General features: G+C 45.7%; 2 protein-coding genes across 3 annotated transcripts in view; both read left to right on the top strand.

Moving 5' to 3' along the window:
- Positions 1-25,820, top strand: part of LOC143986907 (uncharacterized) — a 356,956-nt gene that overhangs the window by 242,160 nt on the left and 88,976 nt on the right. Inside the window, exon 28 of the mRNA XM_077485315.1 lies at positions 25,573-25,711. Coding sequence (XP_077341441.1) covers positions 25,573-25,711 — 139 coding nt within the window. The remainder of the gene's footprint in view (positions 1-25,572; positions 25,712-25,820) is intronic.
- On the top strand, positions 13,281-24,004 carry LOC143989833 (uncharacterized). Of its 2 annotated transcripts, XM_077490113.1 has the most exons (6): positions 13,281-13,334; positions 22,313-22,440; positions 22,529-22,652; positions 22,769-22,866; positions 22,956-23,177; positions 23,257-24,004. In XM_077490113.1, the coding sequence occupies exons 3-6, from the start codon at positions 22,568-22,570 to the stop codon at positions 23,596-23,598; spliced, it is 747 nt and encodes a 248-aa protein (XP_077346239.1). In that variant the 5' UTR covers positions 13,281-13,334; positions 22,313-22,440; positions 22,529-22,567; the 3' UTR covers positions 23,599-24,004. The 2 variants fall into 2 exon arrangements, with proteins under 2 accessions (XP_077346239.1, XP_077346238.1); XM_077490112.1 differs by lacking the exon at positions 13,281-13,334 and having other exon boundaries at positions 13,382-22,440.

Genomic DNA, 25,820 nt, shown 5'->3' on the forward strand with positions numbered 1-25,820 from the left:
CATCCGGGTGGCTGTCCCTGGACGTCCTGTTGTTTACTTCCGCAATGCGCGCCGCGCGGGCACGCATCGCGGAAGTTCTGTGTTCGCCGTGTCCCCCGGGGACAGGCAAACACAGATCGCTGTAAACGGCCAATCACAGCGGCCATTTACAGCGCGATCGGCGTGTCCAATGGGAGATGATCTCATATGTAAACATATGAGCTCATCTCTCAGCGCCGCTCTCCCTCCTCACACAGACAGAGTGTGAGAGGTGAGAGATGAACGGCTGCAGCGGCAGGCGTTCTGCTTTGCTTCAAGTTAAAAAAAAAAAAAGGAAAAAGAGTGCCATCCTCCCCCAGCAGTGCCATCCTGCCCCAGTGCTACCTGCCCCCAGTGCCATCCACCCCAGTGCTACCTGCCCCCAGTGCCATCCACCCCAGTGCTACCTGCCCCCAGTGCCATTTGTCCCCAGTGCCATCTGTCATCAGTGCCATCTGTCATCAGTTCCACATAGTGCCATCTGTCATCAGTGCCATGTATTAGTGCCATCTGTCATCAGTGCCATTTGTCATCAGTGCCACCTGTCAGTGTCACGTGCCATCTGTTGTGAGTGTCACGTGTCATCAATGCCACTTATCAGTGCCATCTGTCATCAGTGTCATGCGTCATCGGTGCCATGTATTAATGCCATCTGTCATTGGTGGCACGTATTAGTGCCACGTGTCTTCAGTGCCACGTTATTAGTGCCACGTGTCATCAGTGCCACATATTAGTGCCATCTGTCATCAGTGCCACATATTAGTGCCATCTGTCATCAGTGCCACGTATAAGTGTCATCATTTCCACGTATCAGTGCCATCTGTCATCAGTGTCACGTGTCATTGTCCTGGTACTTCAAAAGTGTAATAAATAGTCAACAAGTTAGATGTGTAATTTATGCTCCTAGAACACGTGATGGTGCTCCCTGCATGTTGAGCCTCTCTATGTGGCCAGACTGTGAAAAAGTCCCACACATGTGGTATTGTAATACTCAGGAGGAGTAGCAGAATTTTTTGGGGGGTGTCATTTGTGGTATACACATGCCATGTGAGAGAAATAACCTATTACAATGACAATTTTGTGGAGAAAAAAAAATGAAAAATCTTAATTTTGCAAAGAATTGTGGGAAAAAAATGACAAGATCAAAAAGCTCACCATGCCTCTTACTAAATACCTTGGAATGCCTACTTTCCAAAAAGGGGTCATTTGGGGGGTATTTGTACTTTCCTGACTTGTTCGGGTCACAAGAATCGAGATAGTCCACCAGTACATCAGATGTGATCAATTTTGTGCAATTCGCACCACAGCTTGTAGACTCTCTAACTTTCACAAAGACCAAATAATATCCACTAATTTAGGTTATTTTTACCAAAGATATGTAGCAGTATAAATTGTGGCCAAAATTTATGAAGAAAAATTTATAATTTGCATAATTCTGTCATAGAAACAAAGAAATATGCGTTTTTTTTCACAATTTTCGGTCTTTTTTCATTTATAGCGCAAAAAATAAAAACCCCAGAGGTGATCAAATACCACCAAAAGAAAGCTCTATTTGTGGGAAAAAAAAGTACAAAAAATTAATTTGGGTACAGTGTTGCATGACTGAGTAATTGTCATTCAAAGTGTGAGAGCACCAAAAGCTGAAAATTGGTCTGGGCAGGAAGGGTGTTTAAGTGCCCAGTAAGCAAGTGGTTAAAGAAGACTTTGTTTTTCTGTCTTACATGGAGGTTGTATAAGTCTTGTCTGTACCACCTTCCCAGACCATAAATGGAACACTTAGGCCGCGTACACACGGGCGGATTGTCTGCCCAACTTAGTCCGCTGAACCGTGTTTCAGCGGACAATCCGCTTGTGTGTGGGCTTCAGCGGACTTTTTCAGCGGACTGTCTGACGGACTAAGTCTTTCGGAATTTCCGTAATTTTGTCCGTCCAAACTTGGTTTCAGCGGACAGTCCGCTCGTGAGTAGGCAAGTTGGACGGACTAAGTATGACGCATGCCCAGAAAGGATTTACAGGGCGGAAGCGCTCGGTCTTGTAAAACTAGTGTTCGTATTGAAGCTAGCATATTCGTCATGCTGCTAATTTTGTGGTTTTTTAATATAGCCCGTTCTTTTCTTCTTCATAATGCAAGAAAAGTGAAGTAGCTTTGCTGCTTATATTCACACAGAGATATACCACATGTTTTTATTCATCCTCATCCTATGATTAATCTTCCAATTTTAGAAAAATATATTAAAAAATAATTAAAAAAAAAACCCCAAAAAAAATCCAAATTTTATATATATATATATATATATATATATATATATATATATATATATATATATATATATATATATATTAAAAGATAATAATAAAAAAAATATATATATATATATATATATATTTTAAAAAAATTATAGAATTTATCTATTACTATATATTTTTGGAACTACTATTGTCAGTTAATTTTTTTTTTTTTTTGTGGGGGGGGGTTGAAACAAGATGGACTTGCATTTTTTTTGGCCAAGCAGGACTATGTAAGTAGAGATAGATAGATAGATAGATAGATAGATAGATAGATAGATAGATAGATAGATAGATAGATAGATAGATAGATAGATAGATACCCAAACCAGCATTACACATGATTGCATGTTCAAAATCAGCAGAGCTTCCCCTCATTTCAAATGTTAAGCCTCAAATTTACAGCGACTGCACTTCCAAGTGCACTTGCAGTGCTTTAAAAATTGCACTTGAAGTTAGCATATTTCTATTAACATGAACGTGTGTTTTGTAAATAACCCCCAGAGTCTTTTGACATGTATCTGCCTACTCACAAATAAACTTTGTTTTTTAAGCCAAAAAAAAAAAAAACATACAATATTTTTTTAAATAATAAATCTTTATTTTTCCTCAGAACAAAACTAAATCAAGAGGGAGGCAACACTGGAGACAATTTTGACGTTTGTGAAGCCTTTTGTCCCCCAGGCACACATCAAGTGAATGGCCACCAAAATTCAGAACCTGTGTAACATGTAAATAGGGAGCACAACCAGGTCCTAGAATCCCAAAGACCAGGAACAGCAGCAGATGAGATCTATGTCCCCAGACTGTGGTACTACAACAGCCTGCGTCTTCTGTCAGAGCAGACTGAAGCCAGGCAGTCACTTGCGACTCTTCCGTCTAGCCTTCCTTCCACGCGTCGCTGGAGGCTGTGCCTCTGGTGGTGGACTTGTGGTAGGAGGAGGAGGAAGAGGGGCAGTAGGGTCTGTGTTGTACAGTCTGGTGGTCGGTGTTAGCTCACCCTTCAGACCCCGTTGAATGGCATAAAAAAAATGGCTTTGCACAAGTTGCGCTGTGCCTTCTCCATTTCTAGCAACTTGCTTGCCAAGTATGTACCGTAGGCCTCCTCAGGATTGGGGGGTTTACTCAGCACTTGGCTGGCTTGGCGTATAAGTGCCAATGACTCCTCCTCTGTACGGGTCATCCTCCTGGGCCTTTTGCTGGCTAGGCGGAGGGGAGGGACCTGACTTTCGGTCCGACTCCTGCTGGGCCCAGCTAGCTCCTGTGTGTGGCTGGTCCCGGCCTCCTCCTCCATACCACTGGTCCCGGCCTCCTCCTCCATACCACTGGTCCCGGCCTCCTCCTGGGTGAGCTCATCCTGTGTAAAATACAAAGAAATCAATAAATAAAATATGTCTATATTTAGAAATCATCAATCACTAACAATTTTACAGTTCTCACTTGCAAATACATTTGTCTTGAAATACAAAAGGCTATCATTTTGACACCATCATTTTTCCATCAGTTCATTAAGATTTGAGCCACATTTGTGTAAACTACTGTATCCTTCTATCTAATTTAATTTGTGATGAAATCCTAGATTTGGAAGCAATTCAAACATTGAACTTTACATCATTAATATTTGAGCAATCCAAACTTTAGAAACTAAAATATACCTGGCTCCAGCTGGGCGCATCAACTTCGTCCAGCAAGGAAGGGTCTGGATCTTCCAGGGATGGCTCACCTGAGGCGGAGGGAAGGGTGGAGGGAAGGGTAGACGGAAGAGTGGAAAGTGACGGCCTGGCTTCTGACGTGTCATCCAGAAAACGCAGCCTGTCATAATACCACAGCTTAGGTACATAGACCTGACCTGCTGCTGATCCTGATGTTTGGGACTCTAGGATCTTTTTGCGCTCCCGCCTATACACGCTACGCAGGTTCTTAATTTTGGCGTTCACAAAGTCAGTGTCTGCCTGGGGGAGTCAGGTTTTCACAAACGTCAAAACTGTCTCCAGTGTCTTCTTCCGGGCACCACGGCTTGAATATTGGGGGTGTTTGGAATCCAAAAGTTTACTGTGCGACTCAATTAAATCAAGAAATGTGGAGAGGAAGGCCTCCTCCTTAAAGGGATCTGGGGTATACTTTTGCATTTTCTGTTTATGTTGTTTTCTGAAAAACAAAAAAAATAAGTAAATAAATACTAAAAAAAAAGAAAAAAAAGTCAGACCAAATGCACACTATTTATATTGTGACAATGTAGGCGAGACACACACTACCACACACGCTACCCCCCCACACACACACTACCCCCCCACACACACACACACTACCCCCCACACACACTACCCCCCACACACACACACTACACACACTACCCCCCCATACACACACACACACTACCCCCACACACTACACCCCCACACACACACTACCCCCCCACACACACACACTACCCCCCATACACACACACACACTACCCCCACACACTACCCCCCCACACTCACTACCCCCCACACACACAAACACTACCCCCCCACACACACACACACACACACACTACCACCCCCCCCCACACACACACTACCCCTCCCACACACACAAACACTACCCCCCCGCACACACACACTACCCCCCCATACACACACACACTACCCCCCATACACACACACACACTACCCCCACACACTACCCCCCCACACACACTACCCCCCACACACACAAACACTACCCCCCCACACACACTACCCCCCCACACACACACACACACTACCCCTCTCACACACACAAACACTACCCCCCCACACACACACACTACCCCCCCATACACACACACACTACCCCCCCATACACACACACACACACACTACCCCCCCATACACACACACACTACCCCCCCCCCATACCCCCCCCCCCCACACTACCACACAAAACACCAACCCCACTCAGCCACCAACCCACATAAAAATCAATTAACCATCAATAAGGTGAAATTTCACTATATACATTCCTAACGCAGGCTTAAAATTAAAAGAAAATAAAAACATAACTATCTTACCATCGCGTGTAGCACTCGTTGCTTCCGTTCGGACAAGCGTACGGCCGCCCCTGATGTTCCGTGTGACCATATTTCCCCGCCCCTTTTACGCTCGTTCCGCTGTGGGAGATTGATTGGTGAAAATGGCGGACGTAAATTCATTGAGCAGCGCGGAGGAAAGCCCTGAACCCCATGCTTCCGGAGCAAGGAAGAGATATAAGGCCACAAACATGGCCTTTGAAGAGATGGTGGAGATGGTGGCTATTTTGAGAAGGGAGGACTATGATGGGGATAATGGCCCGTACCCCAAACCCAATATCCGCAAAAGCGGAATCATGGACATGGCCGTCACAACTTTGCAGAGCAAATTTGGGGTACGAAGAGGCAAGGACCAGCTCCGGAAACGATGGTCCGACATCAAGTCCAGGGAGCCGGACCAATATCATTGCATCAAAAAGACCCTGAAAAAAGTGAGTAAACTCCGCGTTTATCGTGACTGTCGGACATAATCGTTCATATAGGTATTATATGTAAATCTGGCGAATTTGATTGTGTCTGTCGGCCATAATCGTTCGTATAGGTATTATATGTAAATCTGGCGAATTTGATTGTGTCTGTCGGCCATAATCGTTTGTATAGGTATTATATGTAAATCTGGCGAATTTGATCGTTCGTGTAGTTAATAGTTCATGTAATGAGCGAATATGGTTGTTCGTATATGTGGATGTAAATAGCATGAATTTGTATATGGTGTAAATTTATCTGGTGTTGGATTAGATTTTAATTCGTTATAAATTTTTTTGTATTGTTCATGCTAAACTGAATTGTCACACTCAGTTTAGGATATAAATTTTTTATAAAGTTTCATAAATTTATTCAGTGCAATGTAGTCTCAATAAAAAAATGAGATAGATAGATAGATAGATAGATAAAATGCTGGTTCAACATCTGGACTGGGAAACATTTAGTGTAGTTTGGGACATCATAGAACATTTTTGACATAATCACACACAGGTACTCCAGGGGATGATTCGAGTGTGTCCGTCTGTGAAACTTGGACAAAAGATATAAAGTATCACAGTTTGGTTAAAGGCTAGGTTCACATTGCTGCAATGTACGAGATCGAATGTGATTTGCACCGCACTGCAGTGCAAATCACATGTGATCTCTGTGTGATGCGATTTCAGCCATACATATAGTATGGCTAAATTCGCATCGCATCCGGCCCAAACTTGTACATGGCCCTTTTTTTAGTCCACAGCCGAATCGGATCACATGGGTGTTCACACCATGTGGTCCGATTCCTGTCCGAGTTTAAAGATTGCACTGTGAAATGAGAACAAATTTGGAGGTGTCAATAAAACTTTACACTGATACTCCCAGCAGGTCACATAGGGCAGTGCGAACTGCGCATGTGATGCGTGAAACCACAGTAGATTTGCAGCGTTCGCACATCGCAGCAGTCTGAACACAGCATAACTAAAAAAAAAGTAATTTTAAGGATGTATTAAACTAGGATCTTGTAATAACCAGCTAATAATTGTACACCACTTCAAACCAATGTTTCAGATTCCAATTTCTGAACTCAAATATCACTATGCTTAAAAGTATCCTTTTTTTTTTTCATTCTCATAGGGGAACAAAGACTCAGACAAGAGGCGGAGCAGCCCAGGACCCCCCAACCTCGCCAGCCTGATTGGGCACTTAGCCCCAGCCCCGCGTCGGTATTGGAGCTGCCCAGCCCAGTGTCCGAGAGGGAACAGCCAAGCTCCGTATCCTCCGCTGGACCAAGCTCCGTAGCTCCACTGGATCAGCCGAGCCCAGGGCTAGATGTGGAGGAGGAAGAGCAGGTGGAGATACACACCCCACAAAGTGAGTGTCTGACAAGCCAGCTTAAGGTAAACAATTAATGGCTGTATATTTTAACCAATTTTTTATCTACACATGTTTTTAGGTGATGATCTGGTTGTGGTAGGACAAGCCGCGGAGCCATTTACCACGGACAGTGCCCAGAGGCTGATTGGTGACATCATGGCCTGGAATGGGCAGATTGACCGTATGGAGAACCAGATTCTCAACATACAAAGAGAACTGATTACTATGAGGCAGGGAATGAAGAACATGATCGATGTTTTAGGGAGAATCTAAGCCCCTTTTCCCTAAAACCCAATCGATCATGTTCTTCATTCCCTTGGAAAAACGTTTTTAATGTTTTTACAACATAGTTTTTAGAGGCCAAATTTTGAAGATGCACACGGTGTGTCAACATGTGCTATGTGCCATCAGAGGATCACAATGGACGCATTTGGTGTTTGCAAACCCTTCCTCATTCTAGTATGTGAGAGGAAGGGATTGCACACACCAAACACGTCCATTGATCACTCATGATGGTACATAGCACATGTTGACATTACCAATTTTTGGTGTGCATCTTCAAAATTTGGCTTTACCCCTTGTTTTATGTAAATAGTTAAAAATATGCTTTTATTTAAAATTTTTGTGATAATTGTATTTTAGATATATCTATATATTTCTATGTTTATAAAAAAAGAAAAAAAAGAAATAAATAAATAAAAAAAAAAAAAACACAAAAAAGAAAAATATCTAAAAAAGAGGCACTGGTTGGAATGTGCACTATTAAAAAATAAAAAAAAAGATGTGTGTGTGTGTGTGTGTGTCTACTTCTTTCAATACTCAATACCAGTTTGGGAAGTCATTTTGTGTTTTCTGTCACAAAGGGCCTTATTTCCTATTGTCAAAAACCACTTTGCTATACAAATGCACTAGGACAGGAATATGCAATTAGTGGAAATCCAGCTGTTGCAGAACTACAAGTCCCATGAAGCATAGCAAGACTGACAGCCACAAGCATGAGACCCAGAGGCATGATTGACTTGTAGTTTTGCACCAGCTGGAGGTTGGCCAATTGCATATCCCTGAATTAGGAGAATGTAGGAGACAAGCAACGTGAAAAGCAAACAAGAACCAAACTTAAAAATTTGAACAGACAAGACATATTTCAAGAAAAATACATTTTTACTGCTCAGCTGGCATTGGAATAGCCCCCCTACCATTAAAATAGCTGACATAGTGGTCACACACCTCACGTGCTGTTTGGGGGGCTAAGCCAGGAAGGGCATGATCCAGCCCTGTCAGTTCTGGAAGCCTGAGTCTGGCCTCAGGCCCAATAGGCTGCAGGTACTGGTTACCTGAAAATTTCCTTAGAAAATTGTGCAGAATGCAGCAGCACAGAATAACATAGTTCAGTTTATATTCTGCCAGGTTGATGGCTGTCAGTAACAGACGGAACCGGCTGGCCATAATGCCAAAGGCACTCTCCACAACCCTTCTTGCTCTGGCCAGCCGGTAATTAAAAACCCTCCTCTCCGGGGTGAGGGTCCTTTGGGGGAAGGGTCTCATAAGATGTTCACTCAGACCGAACGCTTCATCAGCCAGAAAAACAAACGGGAGCCCCTCCACATTCTCGGCATCTGGTGGCAAGTCCAGGCCACCAGTGGTAAGACGGTGGCAGAACTCGGTCTGCCTAAAGACTCCTCCGTCAGACATCCGGCCGTTCTTCCCCACATCCACATAAAGAAAGTCACATTGTGCCGACACCACCGCCATTAGCACCACACTATGGAACCCCTTATAATTCCAATAGTAGGACCCCGAATGGGGTGGGGGCACAATCCTCACATGTTTCCCGTCGATGGCCCCTCCGCAGTTGGGGAAGTCCCAACGAGCAGCGAACTGGGAAGCCACAGTCTGCCATTCCTGTGGCGTGGAAGGACACTGGGGAGTCAAACATATGAAAAAAAAAATTAGTCATTAAATAAAAACAATTCATAACAAATAAAACTCAAAAACATTTTGGAACAACAGTTAAACAGAAATATTGCAAATTTGTTTTCTGCCCAAAAAAAATAAAAAAAGTAGGCGGCCCAATTCACAGATTAATCAGCCCTCTGATGGACCAGGGGACATAAGTTAGGTGGGTAAGTGGGGTGGGGGGACTAATTAATAAGTATCCAACACCTGCAACCAATTTGAGTGGGGTGGGGGGGACTAATTAATGAGTATCCAACACCTGCAAGCAATTTGAGTGGGGGGACTAATTAATAAGTATCCAACACCTGCAAGCAATTTGAGTGGGGTGGGGGGACTAATTACTAAGTATCCAACACCTGCAAGCAATTTGAGTGGGGTGGGGGGACTAATTAATAAGTATCCAACACCTGCAAGCAATTTGAGTAGGGTGGGGGGACTAATTAATAAGTATCCAACACCTGCAAGCAATTTGATATATCTATATATCTCTATCTATCTATATCTCTATATATATCTATATCTCTATATATCTCTCTCTCTCTCTCTCTCTCTACACACACAGGGTGTATACAAAGAGTATACAAAGGGTGGGCAAGTAAAATAGTACAATGGAGCTGACAATATGAATTATAGAGAAAAACAAACAGTCTCGGCTGTGGGTGTATATGGGACCCAGGATTGAATGCTGAGGACGTTAATGAAAGCAAATATGCATGTGAGACACAAAAAAGGTAAAAAGCTAAAAAAAAAATAAAAATAAAAAAAATGCATGCATTCATATAAAGGGGACATTCACATCATATTCCTGTCATGGATATTAAAAGTCATGATGAAATGAATACAAACATACAATGCATATAATGCAATATTAAAAGAACAAACTTACCTTCATATATTCCTTCTGCAGGACCCGAATAATGGCAGAACAGGTCTCTGGAATAATGATCCCCAGAGCCTGGGGGGAGATGCCTGTCGAGAACTTGAGGTCCTGAAGGCTTCTCCCTGTCGCCAAGTAGCGCAACGTGGCGACGAGCCTCTGCTCCGGAGTGATGGCTTGCCACATGCAGGTATCCTGCCTGCTGATATAAGGGGTCAGCAAAGCCAGCAGACGGTGAAAAACGGGGTCCGTCATCCTGAGATAATTCCTGAAATCATCAGGATTATTCTCACGGATCTCACGGAGTAAAGGCATATGCGAGAATTGGTCACGCTGGCGCAACCAATTCTTTGTCCATGAACTCCTCCTCACCCTGTTCACAGACTGGGCTCGGGTCAAAGTATTAACCCCAACACCAAGCCCCAATATAGCACGAACTCGTTCCCGAGTACGTCCACACTCCATGGCTTTGAAACGGTCGGCTGGACAGACAAGCTCAACTGAACGCACTGAAGAACAGCCAGACCTATGAAGAACGACCTGAAACCCAGAAACAAGCGGACCAGAAGCGCCTAATAACAGGTACAACTGATCCACGCGTACCGAAAGACAGATACAAACCTCACAGGTAGACTGCGCCGCAGTGAACGGACAAATTAAGCTGAAGTCTGAAAAGCGCGAATCGTCTCTAACCAAACTTCTACTAACGCAAAGTCAGCAGAAGGAGCCCAAAGGGTGCTTTGCCGTGTCTTGGACTTCCTATTTCTAGTCCCGTCGTACGTGCCGTACGTCATCACGCACGCTTTCAGCGGACTGTTCGTTCATCGTGTGTGGTCAAGTCCGCTCATGCTAATTTTGGACGGACTGTTTGTCAAACTGTTTGACGAACAAGGTTGGGCGAACAGTCCGCCCGTGTGTACGCGGCCTGAGTCGATCCGTGTTTCCAAGGGATCTTTAAAAGACACAGTATCTTCTAAGGGAAGAGTTACATATCTCACCAAATGCATGAGCGCTGCATCCACCAACGGAGCTGACTCCAGGTGCCTTACATCCTCTTCTTTAAAAGGATACAGCTTCAGAATTTTTGATTGCATTGAACTCTTTTTATCCATCTTGCTCCATTCATCCGAGATGATGTCACCCAACTCAGACAGAAAAGGAAAATATTGTCGCTCCTTATTGAGCTGCTTAAAAAATTTCCTTTGTTGGGGGGGGGGGGGGGTGATAGAGTGTTCCCACTTCAGAGCCTCTCTCACTACCTTGACCAAGGAGGGACCCAAACCGTAGTCAAAACCCAATCCTGGATCTTCCAGATCCGATTCACTGTCCGAGACAAGAGCAGAGTGGTGACTTGTTTGGGAGGATTCCCATGTTTCTTGCAACAACCCTTCTCCCACTGGAGGGCCTAATGGGTCTGATGGGGACTTACATGGCTGTTGAGCTTCCCTTTCCTGCAGGGACTCCTTCACAACTCACCTCTCCATTGACTCTAAACGCTGGTCTGCGCCATCTCTTTCATCTGCAGCTTTAGAGAAGCAATGATCGCATTGGGACTTGTCTGTTGGAACAGGCATCCTACAACCCCAGCATGATTTTTCTGGCCTCTTACTGGAATGAGCCACAGGGGGGGCGAGAATAATCTCTGTCACGCTGTTCAGACCTAGCGGACCTATGATGGACCTTGAGGAGGATTTACGGTGGTGTGATTTTGAGGATCCACTGCGTCTATAAGAGCTATGTTGTGCATCAGACCTGGAAGGGCTGTGAAACAGAAAGACAGAAAGAAAGGGAGATATAGTCAAACTTGCTACCTATGCTCAACTCTCTCCAATATTTTAAAACCATAAAACACAGCGACTTACCTAACATGAGTGGGCTGGCCACTAGGGGGCAGTGAAGCACCCATAACACCAGTACTTGACACTGCAGCAAACAAAAAATACAATTTCAGCCTTAAATAAAGAAAATATGAATATCCCTACCTATCTACCTACCTTAAACCGCTGTGCTGTCAGAGAAGTCGCTGTGTCCTCTGCAATCATTCCCGGGGCTCTGACAGCTCTCAAACGAATTTAAAAGTGGCGCCTATGACGTCATCATTGATGTCAGATGCAAGGCGCTCGTGCGTATGCAGGAAACCAAGCCTCGCACTCACATCGGGTTTGCACGTGCGCAGAACGCCCGCGATGCCTGTAAATTGGAGAGAGTAGTTTGCTGGAACGTGGAAATGCCAGCAAACAGCATGGGAACGGCGCAAACAACACAGGAGAAATACAGATACAGGCAAAACACAAAAACACTGCTGCCATGGAAATATACAGACTCCCCACTCCACCAACGATCAGTTGGCCAAACGATCCCAGAAACACACACACCAGACCTCCCAGCAGATATTGGCCACCTACAGCAACAGGCAAACAGGCAGTGCGCACTTTAGGTAAGTCAAACCATTTCTTCAGCGCTATTTTGCATTTACACTCCATACCCTGCTTAACAGTCAGGGCCTATCGAAGGTACAAACCTCGTCATTCGGCCAATTGATCGCTATGAAGTCATCTTCAGGTAGGAGAACCACTTGGTCCTACGGAGGAGGACAAAAAAGGAACATGGATAGCAGCCGGGAGCAAAGATTTATGGGAGAGGGGTCCTATTGGGTAGTTATGGAGGCGGGGCTAACCCACACGTATGCTGCTATGGAGCCTATCAGGAAAGCTCTATTTGTGTGAAGAAAATGATTAAAAATTCATATGGTTACAGTGTTGCATGACCGATTGCAATTGTCATTCAAAGTGTGAGAGCGGGAAGGGGGTGGAAGTGCCCGGTATTGAAGGGGTTAAGGACAGCACTTTAACAGAAAGTACAAAACCTGCCAAAAATATCGTCTTGTATTTCTGCAAATCCCCGACTCAATGAGTAAGAACAGAATGGATCAGTACATCCGCAGACTGCAGTTACTGGAGCTCCACTCTACACACAAATCATGTGACCTCCACTTCCTGTAGTATCCTCTATTTATTGGTTGTTACATTAAAGATCATCTGAAAATAAAAAAAGTGGAATTATGGAGGCCACATGTTTCCTGTGACAGTGGAGCTCCAGCTGCAGAGATTCACAATGAAGTTTAGGTAAAAAAAAGAAAAAAAGTGGAATGGAGGCCACATGCTTCCTGTCAACGATGGAGCTCAGAAGACAGGAAGTGATGTCAGATTCAGACAAGAAGTGATGTCAGGTACAGACAGGAAGTTCCAGGTGAGAGGTGAGTCAGGAGGAAGTAGAGAGAAGCCATTACTGGAAGACGCAGCAGAGGAGGTAATAAGATCTTATTTTCTATTTACACCCAGTAACCCCCCCCCCCGTCATGTCTGTCCTCTTCCTCCATAGTCACTGTGATGTCTTTTATCTCCAGCAGATGATGATACACACATATATAGTGTGGAAACCTAGATTAACCCCTTCAGGGGATCAGTTGATGATGAATAGTGATGGGCTCGGGTGTGTTGGAAATCCCACATTCCCGATCCCGCCAGGAAGCCGACACTGCACAGCGCTAATCACAGGCAGTGAGAGATTTCCTGCTCCTCAGCTGTACAGATCAGGAAATGTCTCATATCTTCCCTCCAAATCTGGCCATACATGGTTCAGTTTTATCGTTCATCCAGCGGGATGAGAGGAAAAAACTGAAGTGATTCCCCCATCCACACATTGGAGGGGGATGGGGGAATCCTCCCCACTGCACTATTGTATTCTGACAATGGGGGGCGCTCCTCTGCTCTCAGAATACACAGATCAGTGATGAAGCTATTGGCTGCAGCCACTGATGGAGTGACTTTTATCCGGCAGTGACCACACATGGATGGGAATGTGACCGATCCCTGCTGAACCCGCTGAATTTCCATGTCTTTATAGTCACCATAAGTCAGATCTGAACAAATCCCAGGTCACCATGGGGACTAGAAATGGCGTCCTGTCCCCTGGGCTCTTGTCAGCCCATTCTCACTGTTGGTCTGAATAATGTTTCTGCCTGAAGCCCGGACACATTATTCAGACAGGAATGTGGCTCGGAGCGGGGCCAGGCGGGAGGGTGAGGGGGGAGGAGGAGATGATGGCACCCAACCTGTGAAGTCAGGGGTGGACTGGACAGGACAGCGGCATGAGAGGACTCATCTCACTGAGCTCCCGCTGCCGATCTTTCTCCTTTCCGCTGCCTCATTACTGGCACCATCGGCTCCTGCTTCCACCCACAGCTGCCTGTGTCCCTGCGGAGCCCTCCAGCAGAACAGAGAGGAAGGAGCGGGACCGAATCTCCAACATGGCGCCACCTCGGCACTGCCACAAAGATCCCCACAAGGTGCTGAGAAACAGGACTACAGAGTCCTTACAGGAGGAACCAGGACAAGCCTGCAAAGCAGCCAGCTAAGAGACCAGCCAGGGAGGGACATGCTGCTTTATGTACACAAGATGTCCTCTCCATTCACTCTGCTCTCACACACTGCTGGGGGGGATGTACAGGACATGCAGGAGGACACAGGGGGAGGGGGGTTGTATTACTGTCCTGAACTCTGAACCCCATGTCCTGCGCTGGCCTACACCCTTCACCCCATATTCTGCACCCCGCACGTCACCCACTCACATGAGAGCTTACTTTCACAGATTCCTAACAGATTTCTCTATGATAAAGGTCATAGTTCACGCTTCAGTTTAGGAGAGGAAGGACACACCCAGTAACAATGATTTGGTTTTCATGGAAGCCTGATATAGAAGACCCCCTCAAATCTCCCCATCCAAATGTCCCTCCATCCAGAGTCTATATGTCCTATGACATCACATGGACCTCACAGCTCCTCCTCCAAATGTCCCTCCATCCAGAGTCTATATGTCCTATGACATCACATGGGCCTCACAGCTCCTCCTCCCAATGTCCCTCCATCTAGAGTCTATATGTCCTATGACATCACACTGACCTCACAGCTTCTCCCCCAATCTCCCTCCATCCAGAGTCCTTGATGTCTATGACATCACACTGACCTCACAGCTCCTCCTCCCAATGTCCCTCTATCCAATTATTTTTTTCTCTGATGCTCTTATTCCCCATACACACAATCAGAAATTTCCATCAGAAAAAAACTTGGATGGTTTTTCTGATGGGATTCCACTTAAAGTGGTTGTAAACCCTTACAAACCACTTTGGCCTACAGGTGAGCCTAGATTAAGGCTTACCTGTAGGTCCAAGAAATATCTCCTAAACCTACACGGTTTAGGGGATATTTACAAAAAGACAGTCACCGCTGTCTATGATGCATGCGGCGTAGACAGAGGTGCGCAGACGCACTGGGCATGCTGTGGCTAATGACGATATGCTGTTAGTGGCGGGTCCCGTGTGCATGCGCGGGAGTGACTCCATCGCTGCTCCGACGCTGTGAGTGGCTGGAGCAGTGATACCCGGAAGAAGGGGACAGCGGTGACATTGCTGGCTCCTGTGTCAGGTAAGTGATACATGATGGGCTACTATGCAATGCGATGCTATGTGATGCGATGCATAGTAGCCCATTATGCTTTACCTTTGCAGGGAGACAAAGAGGAAGTAACACCCATCAGGGATTACTTCCTCTTTAAGCTTGCCTTGCATACACACAGTCACACAAAAGTTCTCTGAACTTTTGACCATTAAGAATGCGGTGACGTACAACACTACGACGAGCCGAGAAAGTTCAATGCTTCTGAGCATGCGCCAAATTGTTTCCTAGCATGCGTGGTTTTTCTCAAGTCATCTTCCAGGACGGCACATCTGAGAGATGAGAAGCTCCTCCCTACAGGAAACACAATCAATCGACAGCTGTTTTAAGTCCCCACCCTTCCCCTTGATCCTCAGTTTTTGATTATGTTTCTCCCTACACAGCGAAAGTGTTTGTTTTTTTCCAAATGAACCGAAGCCTGGGGCTGGTGGTCTCCCCCTGGGAGCCGGACCACAAGCTTGGGAAGCCTCTGGGTCTGGTAGGATATTCTTGTCCTTCCTGGGGGGTTCCCCTATCTTTTCCTCAGGGGGGGCAGCAGAAATTGGAAGAGCCCCCCTGAGAGCTGAAGGACCCTGGGTACAGTGGTGTACCCAGAACTTCAGGGGCCATTATCCTGTCTCCCCTCCTTACCTGTACAGGTGGCTGTTCAGACGGGGGTGCTGGCCATCGGTTCTTTCCAGGGGGATCATGTCCCCGACTCCTGGGTCCCCGGTAGCTTGCGTGGGCTGCTGAAGAGGGCGCAACAAGCACCCGCGTCATTTTCAAACTTCGGGAAAATGACGGCGGCGTTCTTACCCAGGAGGGAAGGCTGAGAGTCAGTAGGAGCAGGCGCCCACATCCTCCTTTCTCTAGAGCGAGGAGGCACCAGTTTACTACGGTGGATGTCTGCCTTAACCACCCCAGATGAGAAGATGGGAATGAGGAATGGAAGGCATTGCCCCCCCCCCCATGTATATAGACTGACTGGTACAGTGCAGGACACAGCCTAACCTGGCACCTCCCTATGGGGACAGCAGTTGGGGGGGGAGCACTTTGGCGGCTATCCTCCTTGCGTGTGGACCATAAGGATGGAAAAGCAAGCCCGCTGGCTGTGGCAAAAAGAGGAAGACGACAACGGTGAGTACTTTCCTTTGCCTTGGGAATTTAGCTGCAAAATCCCCAATTCCAGCCAGAGGGTTTCTGGGCATTTGAGATCTCACCTGGGGTCTGGATTCAAATAGCCCTTAAGCTTCTGCTAAAAACACCAGCTGCAGCTCCCTCTTACATCAGAGAAGCTGTATGGTGGACAGGTGGTGCAGAGGGACGAGTGTGCCTAAACCACCTCAGATGAGAAAGAGGTAGGTAGGCCATTGCTCACCCTTCCCCATGTATATACTGACTGGTGCAATGCAGAACCTGTGGTCGGGATACAAATAGCGCAGACACCTCTGCTAAAACCACCAGCCACAGCTCCCTCTTACAGCAGAGACACTGTGGTTATCGCAGCAGTAGGTTGCCAGCCTCTCCCTACATGCCCAGTTGTGGTACATTAGTAGGGATGAATATAGCGTACAGAGGGGACCTGGTAGATACAAAGTTACTTACAGGCCAGGTATACCACTGAACAAGTTATTAATTGGGCAGTGGTTGGTGGATTCAGAAGCTCCCCTGGTCAGCAGGTGCACTAGGTTACCGGCCCTATTAACCCAGCTGCTAAGAATCTGAAGTTGCTTCACGATGTTTAAAAGCTGGCCTAACATTCCAGGATGGGCAGGGACCAAGCTTCTGTGTGGCACAGTAGGGGTTCCCTTGTGACAGATCCTCCTTTTGGGGGTTGCTTGCTATAGTTAACTTTCATAAGCTCCAACCTCCCACTCCACCTTTACACTGTGGTTATATTATAGTGTAGGAGGTAAGAAGAAACTTTTTTTATTGGGTTGGGCTACAATCCTTTTAATTGAGGATTTTCTGTGCAAACCTATGGAAGAGCTATATAATTGCTTGTTTGAAGCCTGCAAATAGCTATTTACCCCCCCCCCCCCAGGCTAAATTGGTAACCACCTCTTCTAGAGGCTGTCTTAAATTGGTCTCTAGGGCTGGGCTCATTGAGACTTTAGTTGCTAATCAGCACCACCTGGGTTTGAGCTGGCTAGCGTTTGCTCAGTCTATGGAGGTAAGGTAGGACAACAACTACTATAGTAGGGTGTCCAACCATTTTAGGATTTGTTCCTTCACTGGTGGTGAAGGTTTAGTATCTACAGCCCAGGCTATGCCTATGAAATAAATTGCCTGTTGGTTATTTCATAAAGGGATAAACCATGACTCCTCATTGGCTGCACACCAGTAGACCTCAGTAGTGAAAGTTTGTCCTTGCTGGGATGTTTTTGTGGCACAGCAGAAATACACATTGAGATTTGTGACATCTCTGCTTATAAGGGCTATATTGCTGTACATCAGAAATGTGCTGCACTGAAGCTTGTTTGCTGTCCTTTATATACTAAAGGTACTGCTTTGTTTGGCTACAGATCAGAAAAATACAACAGTGAAGGTGGTCTGTACTTTCTGGTTTTGTGCTGCACAGCAGAAATGCACATCATTGAGTCTGGTGACATCTCTGCTCATAATGGTTATATTGCTGCACATCAGACATACACAAGATTGAGGTCTGTCTGTGGGGCTTTGTGTCCTGTATTACTGCCTTGTTGGTTACTTATCAGAAAGGCAGCAGTGAAGTCTGATGGTCCTGATTTGAGTGGCGTTGTGCTGATTCAGACAGTGCTATTAACGGCAATGGCTGCCGAGTATAAACATGCGATTTGACATGTTGAGTCGCATGACAAATCATTTCAATATGGATGTGCTATCTCTATTCAGAGTGTTTTATTGTTGCACATCAGACATATACAGGATTAAGGTCTGTGGGGTTTTGTGTCCTGTATTACTGCCTTATCAGAAAGGCAGCAGTGAAAATTGATGGTTCGAATTTGTTGGGCTACATAGCAGAAATACAAATTGAACCCCTGCCAGGTGTAGTACATATACTGCCTTTGGTAATCCCTGTAGCACCACAAAGTGGTGGTGTGCTGATTTTAGCCATGCGATTTGACATGTTGAGTCGCAAGACCAAATCGCTTCAATATGGATGTGCTATCTCTATTCAGAATTGTTATATTGTTGTACACCAGACATATACAAGATTGAAGGTTGTCTGTCCTTTATGTCTTGCATATACTGCCTTATTGGCTGCATATCAGAAAGGACACAGCAGTGAAGATTGCTTGTCTTTTTCTGATTTTGTTTTTGCTGCTCAGCTGAGAGACACATTGAGGATGGTGGAATCTCTGCTCAGTATTGGTATATTGCTACACATCAGACATACACAAAGATTGAATGTTTGTGTCCTGTATGTCCTATATTTACTGCCTTATCGTTTGTATATCAGGCACAGCAGTGAGCAGTGTTTCTCATTGATCTACCTTTCTGCACCTTAGGGATACACAGCAGAGGGTTGTTAGCTGCACTCCTCCAGGGAGTCACAGCATTGGGGACCCCTTACTTGTTCGTCCTGAAAATTGCTATTTTTTTTTCCATTGCGACCTGTGTAATCTTGGGGTCTGTGGATCCAGGAATCGGGGACTGCTAGAGTCACACAGACACAAATGGTACTCATTGGAAGCCATAGTGTATGACTTCTCATGTGTCTTGCAGTCCCAAGTCGCAGGTTGGGTCTCACGGGTGTGGGAGCCCTAAGCTTATCTGTCCCTTCTGGTTGAGGTTTTGCTACACAGCAGGAATACTCATCATGGTGTTATTATTTTATTTTGCAGCAGACCAGAAAGATTGCAGCTGTAAAGGCTGTCTGGAAGTTTGTTGGTGCTTTCTGTTTCAGAAAAACACAACACTGCAGGTTGCTAGTGTCCTTTCTCAGTGTTGGTTCTATCTGAACTACACTACAGAAGTGCATGACAGAAAGGATTGTCTGGTGTTCCATATTTTACCCTGTGGCATAGCAGAAATGCACAACACGGGAGTTGGTGTTCATATTGATCTTATAACTGTATTTGATGGTTTGTCAGAAATACTCAACATAGAAGTTTGGGTCTTTCTGTCTTTATATTTATAGCCTTGTTTTGCTGTACATAGGTAAAAAACAACAGTAAAGGGGGTTCCTGTCCTTTCTGTATTTATATATCAGTTATGACCTAGCTAGCTGCACTTCAGAAATACGCAGCATTTAGGGTTTGCTTGTGTCTTAATGTTTTTACGTCTTGGCAGCACATCAGAAAACCAGACTGTGAGGACTGTTTGTCTACATTGAGGTTCAGATTTGGGTCTCTTCCCATATTTGATATATGGGTTTAGATAGTCACACTCAGGTACACAACATTGTTGTCTATACTTGTGTCCTTTCTGTCTAAACCTATTGTGCCGTGCCCACAATCTATGATCATTTTATTCGTGATATTAATAATACATGTATCACCTTTTGTATTTCAGCCTTCTTTTCCATGGAGGGGCCAGGAGTTCTGGCTGCAGATGCCACATGTCAGAAAACCTTGACCACTTGCATTCAGGGGTGCCAGAACCATTTCCTAGGGTTGAAGCCCTGTAGGGTTATGGGACACTGGAGGAAGGGGATAATGAATCGCCCTGTTTAGTAAGAACTTGGAGAGTTCTGTTCAGAGGAGTATTAGGGCCTGAAGATGAAGTATAAAGCTGTATACCCGATCAAATAGGTTTCAGCTCGGTGCATGGCCTTCATTTCACTCTTTTAGCAAAACTAGACGTAGCACTATGGGTAGTCTACTCCTGCTAGGGACTTTAATCTCCTGAAGTAGGCTCTCAGGCGTAAGTAAAGACATAGATTGGGCATGCCTTAAACCCAGGGATCAAGCTTCGGTTAATCTATTACCCTTAAGTAGGCTTCCCTTTAGTCTTTGCTGACATAAAGATAAAAAGGAACAAAAAAGGTTGTCTGTCAGGCCCCCCTCCCACTTTTTTTGCAGTTTTATTTTCCTGAACAGGGTAGTGTTAAGACAGGCCCTCTTATTGATCAATGTAGTGTCCTTGTCTTACAACACAGGTCTCTGATTTATCGTTTTAGTGGTTCTAAGTAGCACCTACAGACACAATAGGCCATGGTTGTTAGGTGTGTGAGATAGGCAACATTGCTAACCTACAAGTTTAACATGTTTTCTGATTCCACCTTTAAGAGCCCATTTCACCTAGATACTGCATCCGAAGCAGAAAAGGCAGGGACATCGGTGGAGCAGACCTGCAGATCAGCCGCATGATCCAGCTAAGATGCCTTCATCAAGCATATGAGCGTATGGAGTGGAGGTAAAGCTCACTGCAGAACCAAGGTTCACCAAGAGGGTCTTGCAGTGGCCCCACCCTAAGGTAGGCCTGAGGTACTTGTTTATCCTCTCAGGTTTCCCGTCCTGGAAGATGACTTGAGAAAGGTACCAGTTGCTTACCGGTAGCTGTCTTTCTGGGAAATCTTCCAGGACGGCAGGCCTACTTCCCGCCCGTTGGAGGAGGGAAAATTGTAGAACACTAGAAGGTGAGTACCTATGAGGAATGATTTCCCTTGTGAACCGGGTTCAGGAGTTACTTCTCTACAAACTGAGGATCAAGGGGAAGGGTGGGGATTTAAAACAGCCGTCGATTGATTGTGCTTCCTGTAGGGAGGAGCCTCTCATCTCTCAGGTGTGCCGTCCTGGAAGATTTCCCAGAAAGACAGTAACTGGTAAGTAACTGGTACCTTTTTTTTTTCTCTGACGCTCTTATTCCCATACACATGATCAGAAATTCTGTCAGAAAGATACTTGGATGGTTTTTCTGATGGAATTTGACCTATAGGTAAGCCTAGATTAAAGCTTACCTGTAGATCCAAGAAATATCTCCTAAACCTACAATGCCGTTGTTAATGGCGATATGCCGTTAGTGGCGGCTCCCGTGTGCATGCTTGGGAGTGACGTCATCGCTGCTCCGGCGCTGTGAGTGGCTGGAGCAGCGATACCCGGAAGAAGGACGCTCCGTGCTACAGGGGACATCGGTGACATAGTTGGCTCCTGTGTCAGGTAAGTGACACATAATGGGCTACTATGCGATGATATGTGAGGTGATGTGATGCATAGTAGCCCATTATGCTTTACCTTTGCAGGGAGACAAAGAAGAAGTAACACCCATCAGAGTTTACTTCCTCTTTAAGCTTGCCTTGCATACACACGGTCACACAAATGTTCTCTGAACTTTCGACCATCGAGAACGCGGTGATGTACAACACTACGACGAGCTGAGAAAGTTCAATGCTTCTTAGCATGCATCAAATTATTTCCGAGCATGTGTGATTTTTCGTGCATCCGAATTGCATACAGACAAATGCATTTTCAGATAGGAACTTTTTCCGACTGAAAAAATAGAGACCCTGCTCTCAATCTTTTGCTGGCTGGAATTCTGCCAGCAAAAGTCTGATGGAGCGTACACACGGTCGGAATTTCTGACCAAAAGCTCACACCCGACTTTTGCTGGCAGAATTTCTGATTGTGTGTGCGGGGCATTAGGATGTGGGCGGACTCTTGGCATCCTCACTAGCAAAGGGGGACTGTTGGTCCTGCATTGTATATAATGATGTCAGAATGCCTGCAACAAGGATTCAACCTGCATAGTGTCGGGGTTCTGTGTGGGAAAATAATACCTCAGTCTGAAGTGGGGCTTTAATAAAATGGAGACCTGAATGGAGAGGTGAGGAGGATTCTGGGAATATCATTTGATTTTACTATCTGTGTTCAGATCTAGAGTTTTCCTCCTGTGAAGTCTGGAGATCATATGACCATCACATTGCCTCCACCTCCCTCCCTGATAGAATAGAGAAATACAAAGAAGATTCTGGAAGTCACCAGAGAGATGATGGAGGAGAGGTGAGGAGGATTCTGGGAATTCTGGGACATTATCCAGTAACAGACAAGGGATGTGTCTGGATGGTGACTGTATCATTGTGTGTGTCAGGTTCCTATAAGGTGTCAGGATGTCACTGTCTATTTCTCCATGGAGGAGTGGGAGTATTTAGAAGGACACAAGGATCTCTACAAGGACGTCATGATGGACAATCAGCCGCCCCTCACATCACCGGGTAAGAGGAGACTTTATTGTAAAGGAGAGAGCAGTACGGAGGCTCCACCTAGATCCCCCATCATCTGATAAACACATAGAAACAATGTATTCAGTCAGTGTGTGTGTTTCCTACAGATGGATCCAGTAATGGGAACCCACCAGAGAGATGTCCCCGTCCTCTGTATTCCCGGGATTCCACACAGGAAGGTCACACCATCCCCCACCATCATCAGGTAGATGAGGAACAATCACTGATAGTATCATTAGGATCTGTACATTATCTGCATTGTTACCATTGATGTCATTTTTATTATATATTCAGAGTGGAAACCTGAGAGATTCTAAAGTTGAAGTTAAAGAAGAGATAAAAGAGGAGGATGATGAGGATGGGGGGATGGAGGAGTCTCTAAAGGAACCCAGAGATCTGTACCAGGACACCATGGTGGAGTCATCCAGCTACAGAAACCCACCAGAGAGATGTCCCCGTCCTCTGTATTCCCGGGATTCCACACAGGAAGATCACACCATCCCCCACCATCATCAGGTAGATGAGGAACAATTATTAGTAGTTCTGATTTATACACAGCATGTTTGTTACAATGAATTTTTTATTATATATTCAGAGTGGAAACCTCGGGGATGATAATATTGATATTAAAGAAGAGTATAAAGAGGAGGATGAGGAGTATGGAGTGATGGAGGAGTTATCAGAAGGACACAAGGATATGATGGAGCCACCAAATACCAGGAACCCACCAGAGAGATGTCCCTGTCCTCTGTATTCCCGGGATTCCACACAGGAAGGTCACACCATCCCTCAATATTGCAAGGTTGGTGGGATGGAGGTTATCAAACACACTTATAGAGACAATGGGGCTGATTTACAAAGCATTTGCACCATGAGTTGTGGCGCACGACGACGCGCAACAGCCGTTTTCGTATTCACAAAGCATTTTCACCTGTAACACAGCGCAATTCCCCATTTACTATGAGCATTCCGGCGCACGGGCGGCCGCGATCTGTGCGCCGCTATAGACCTGGCGCACGGCATCTTCAACTCAGAATTAAAAGAAGCTGGAAGTGGGAATATTATGGGGGTGATGTGAGGAAGTATAGATATGACTGTCCAAGTAACAAATATGCCCAAAATAGAACGGAAAAGTAACTTCCTCTGAACAAGCTTGCTGCGCCTGCAAATACACTTGGAACTGCGCTAGGTCAATTTATGCACTGCGCATGCGCAAGCGGCATTTGCACCCGTTCAAGTGCTCTGGTTCGCTGCGCCGGCAAAATCTTAGTAAATGTCAAGCCACGTAGGTTCATTTGCATAAGTTGAACAGGCGCACCTCTCAACTTTACTTTTTTTTATTTTTTGCGGTGGTTCACTTCTATGGATTTTTTTAAGGCTATTTGCACACAAGTCATGTTAGGATTAAGAAAAAAAAATGCGTGGGGGTCCCCCTCAAAATCCATACCAGACCCTTATCCGAGCACGCAACCTGACAGGCCGCAGGAAAAGAGGGAGGGACGAGAGAGCACCCCCCCTCCTGAACCGTACCAGGCCACATGCCCTCAACATTGGGAGGATGCTTTGGGGTCCCCCCCAATCACCTTGTCCCCATGTTGATGAGGACAAGGGCCTCATCCCCACAACCCTGGCCGGTGGTTGTGGGGGTCTGCGGGCGGGGGGCTTATCGGAATCTGGAAGCCCCCTTTAACAAGAAGACCCCCAGATCCCGGCCCCACCCCGTGTGAAATGGTGAGGGTACCCTACCATTTCACCAAAAAAGTGACAAAAGTGTAAAAAATGACAAGAGACAGTTTTTGACAATTCCTTTATTAAAGTCTTCTTTCATCTTCTTTCTTCTGGTCTTCCTTCTTCATTTCTTCTTCCTTCGGTTTCTTCCTCCGATCCTCTTCTTCTTGCTCTGGTGTTCTCGTCCGGCATCTTCCTCCACAGCTTCTCTCTTCGTTCTCGGGCCGCTCCGTGCAATGGGAGGCTTCCGCTGTGTGACGCTTCTCTTCTTCTGACAGGTCTTATATAACGGAGGGCGGTGCCACCCGGTGACTCCACCTCCCTCTTCTGAAAGAAGACTTTAATAAAGGAATTGTCAAAAACTGTCTCTTGTCATTTATAACACTTTTGTCACTTTTTTTGTGAAATGGTAGGGTACCCTTACCATTTCACACGGGGGGAAGCCGGGATCTGGGGGTCTCCGTGTTAAAGGGGGCTTCCAGATTCTGATAAGGGTTGTGGGGATGAGGTCCTTGTCCTCATCAACATGGGGACAAGGTGCTTTGGGGAGGACCCCAAAGTACCCTCCCAATGTTGAGGGCATGTGGCCTGGTACGGTTCAGGAGGGGGGGCGCTCTCTCATCCCCCCTCTTTTCCTGCGGCCTGCCAGGTTGCGTGCTCGGATAAGGGTCTGGTATGGATTTTGAGGGGGACCCGCACACCCTTTTTTTTTTTTTTTGTGTGTGTGGGGTTCCCCTTAATATCCATGCCAGACCTGAAGTGCCTGGTATGCTCTTGGAGGGGAACCCGTGCTGTTTTTTTTTTATTAAAGTCTCCTGGTCTGGGGGCGACTTAAAGTCGTGTTGTAAGTCACCCCAAGTCGCGCTGTGATTCACACTCAAGTCGTGTCCAAGTTGCCTCCCAAAGTCGCTCTGGAAGTGGTTTTTCCCCTGTGTGAATGGACTGGTAATGATACGGCGTGTGCTATTATGAATTGCACCGGCATATTATGTGTTGCGCTTATGCGTGCGCCGCTTCATACGCTCAGTTGATAATTTATCTGGCACACAAATGGCGGTATGAACCGGCGCAGCGCATTAATCTTAGTAAATCAGCCCCAATGTGTGTATTTTCTATTTGATGTCACAATAATAAATCTTCTATCTTACAGATGATATTCTCTCTCATTTTCTTGGTTTAGAGTGGAGATCCAATGGATATAGAATTTGAGGTGAAATCAGAAGAAGAAGAGAGGTATGTGAGGGATGATCAGCAGTCTATGGAGGAGGATGGAATAACGGGGACATTTATAGAGGAGGACACTCCTACAGAGATCAGCACAGGTGGGTCATTAACACTAAATACATTCCTCCACCCATACTGCTCACTGATTGGTCCAGAGTAGGGCGGGGGCTGGGTGATATCAGCCTGTAATCCCCTGGTCACTTTCCT

The sequence above is a fragment of the Lithobates pipiens genome, unplaced genomic scaffold (genome assembly GCF_037356315.1).
Source record: "Lithobates pipiens isolate NorthernLeopardFrog02 unplaced genomic scaffold, aLitPip1_a1.2 Scaffold_18, whole genome shotgun sequence".
Lineage (NCBI taxonomy): Eukaryota > Metazoa > Chordata > Amphibia > Anura > Ranidae > Lithobates > Lithobates pipiens.